The sequence below is a fragment of the Echinops telfairi genome, unplaced genomic scaffold (genome assembly GCF_000313985.2).
Source record: "Echinops telfairi isolate 266 unplaced genomic scaffold, ASM31398v2 ScPeMD7_7417;HRSCAF=8455, whole genome shotgun sequence".
Lineage (NCBI taxonomy): Eukaryota > Metazoa > Chordata > Mammalia > Afrosoricida > Tenrecidae > Echinops > Echinops telfairi.
In genome coordinates this window covers 1318390-1319789 of record NW_022111317.1, presented here as the reverse complement: position 1 = coordinate 1319789, position 1400 = coordinate 1318390, and the positions used below count along the sequence as shown (strand labels likewise).

Sequence of the window (1400 nt, the reverse complement as noted above, 5' to 3'; positions counted from 1 at the left end):
TCCACCTGCTGACTGACTGTGTGCCTCCCCCTGATTGTCCACCTGCTGACTGACTGTGTGCCTCCCCCTCATTGTCCACCTTCTGACTGACTGTATGCCTCCCCCTGATTGTCTACCTGCTGACTGACTGTGTGCCTCCCCTGATTGTCCACCTTCTGACTGACTGTGTGCCTCCCCCTGATTGTCTACCTGCTGACTGACTGTGTACCTCCCCTGATTGTCCACCTGCTGACTGACTGTGTGCCTCCCTCTCATTGTCCACCTGCTGACTGACTGTGTGCCTCCCCCTCATTGTCCACCTGCTGACTAACTGTGTGCCTCCCCCCTCAGCGTCCACAAGCTGAGGGAGACTGTTTCTCAGGAGCACCAGACCCTCAAGGAGAAGGAACTTGAAACAGGGCCTAAGCCCTCCCATGGCTACGGGGGCAAGTTCGGTGTGGAGCAAGACAGGATGGACAAGGTGAGGGAGTGGGGTGCTGTTTGGCCTGCTGACAGCCCCGGGGTGTGTGTATGGGGCGACTCTTGGTGTCAGGCAGGCTTCCTTGGGGTAGAACGTCAGATATCCCATCTTGAAGGAGCAAGACTGCCCAAACCCCCTCTGCTAGGGGACAGGTATCAGGATGTGTGCCCAGAAGAGACACTGTGGGTGGGGAGGGGGTTGTGGGGGCCCGGGGCCAGCTTGTGTCCAGGATGTGAGTCAGGCGTCCACCCAAGGTCTGACTGGCATCCCCATCTCTGAGGATGGTGCACGGGGGAGGCGAGCTCAGAGCAAATGGACCAGCCTGGTGCTGGGTCCCTGGTGGGATGCAGATGTCCCGGGAGGCGTGAGTGGAGTGGCTGATTGCACACCTCAGGGGCATCGCTGCGGCGGAAGGCCAAGGCCGATGGGTTTACCCCCTGGGGAGGATTGGAGACCAGGGGAAGTGTGGCACACACTGGCTCTGGGTTGATTGGAACGATGTGCACATCGGAGCCACTCCCTGCTCTGTGCTTGGCGTCCGGGTCCCAGCCGGGCTCAGGTTCCGGTCTGTTATTCCACACCACTTCCTCCTCGCTCGCGTGCAGATCAGGGGCAATGCTGATACTCCCTGGGACAGCTGCCTCCGTGTCCCGCTGAGCCCCAGCTTGTCTGCAAAGGGGTGGGCTTGGAAGGGCGAGTGGGGCACCAGGCATGGGATGGGGGCAGAGGGCCCGAGGGCTTCCTCCATGGTATGGCCATGCGGCAACCACTGGTGGCTGCCTTAACCCTTCTCCCCACCCCCAGTCAGCCGTGGGGCACGAGTACCAGTCGAAGCTCGCCAAGCACTGCTCCCAAGTAGACTCAGTCCGCGGCTTTGGAGGCAAGTTTGGGGTCCAGATGGACAGAGTGGATCAGGTGAGTCTGAGGCCTGGGTGGCAGG

General features: G+C 61.0%; 1 protein-coding gene across 1 annotated transcript in view; it reads left to right on the top strand.

The window, feature by feature from the left end:
• The window catches only part of CTTN (cortactin), a 29276-nt gene that overhangs the window by 14515 nt on the left and 13361 nt on the right, over window positions 1-1400 (top strand). Inside the window, exons 5-6 of the mRNA XM_045297138.1 lie at window positions 331-460; window positions 1265-1375. Coding sequence (XP_045153073.1) covers window positions 331-460; window positions 1265-1375 — 241 coding nt within the window. The remainder of the gene's footprint in view (window positions 1-330; window positions 461-1264; window positions 1376-1400) is intronic.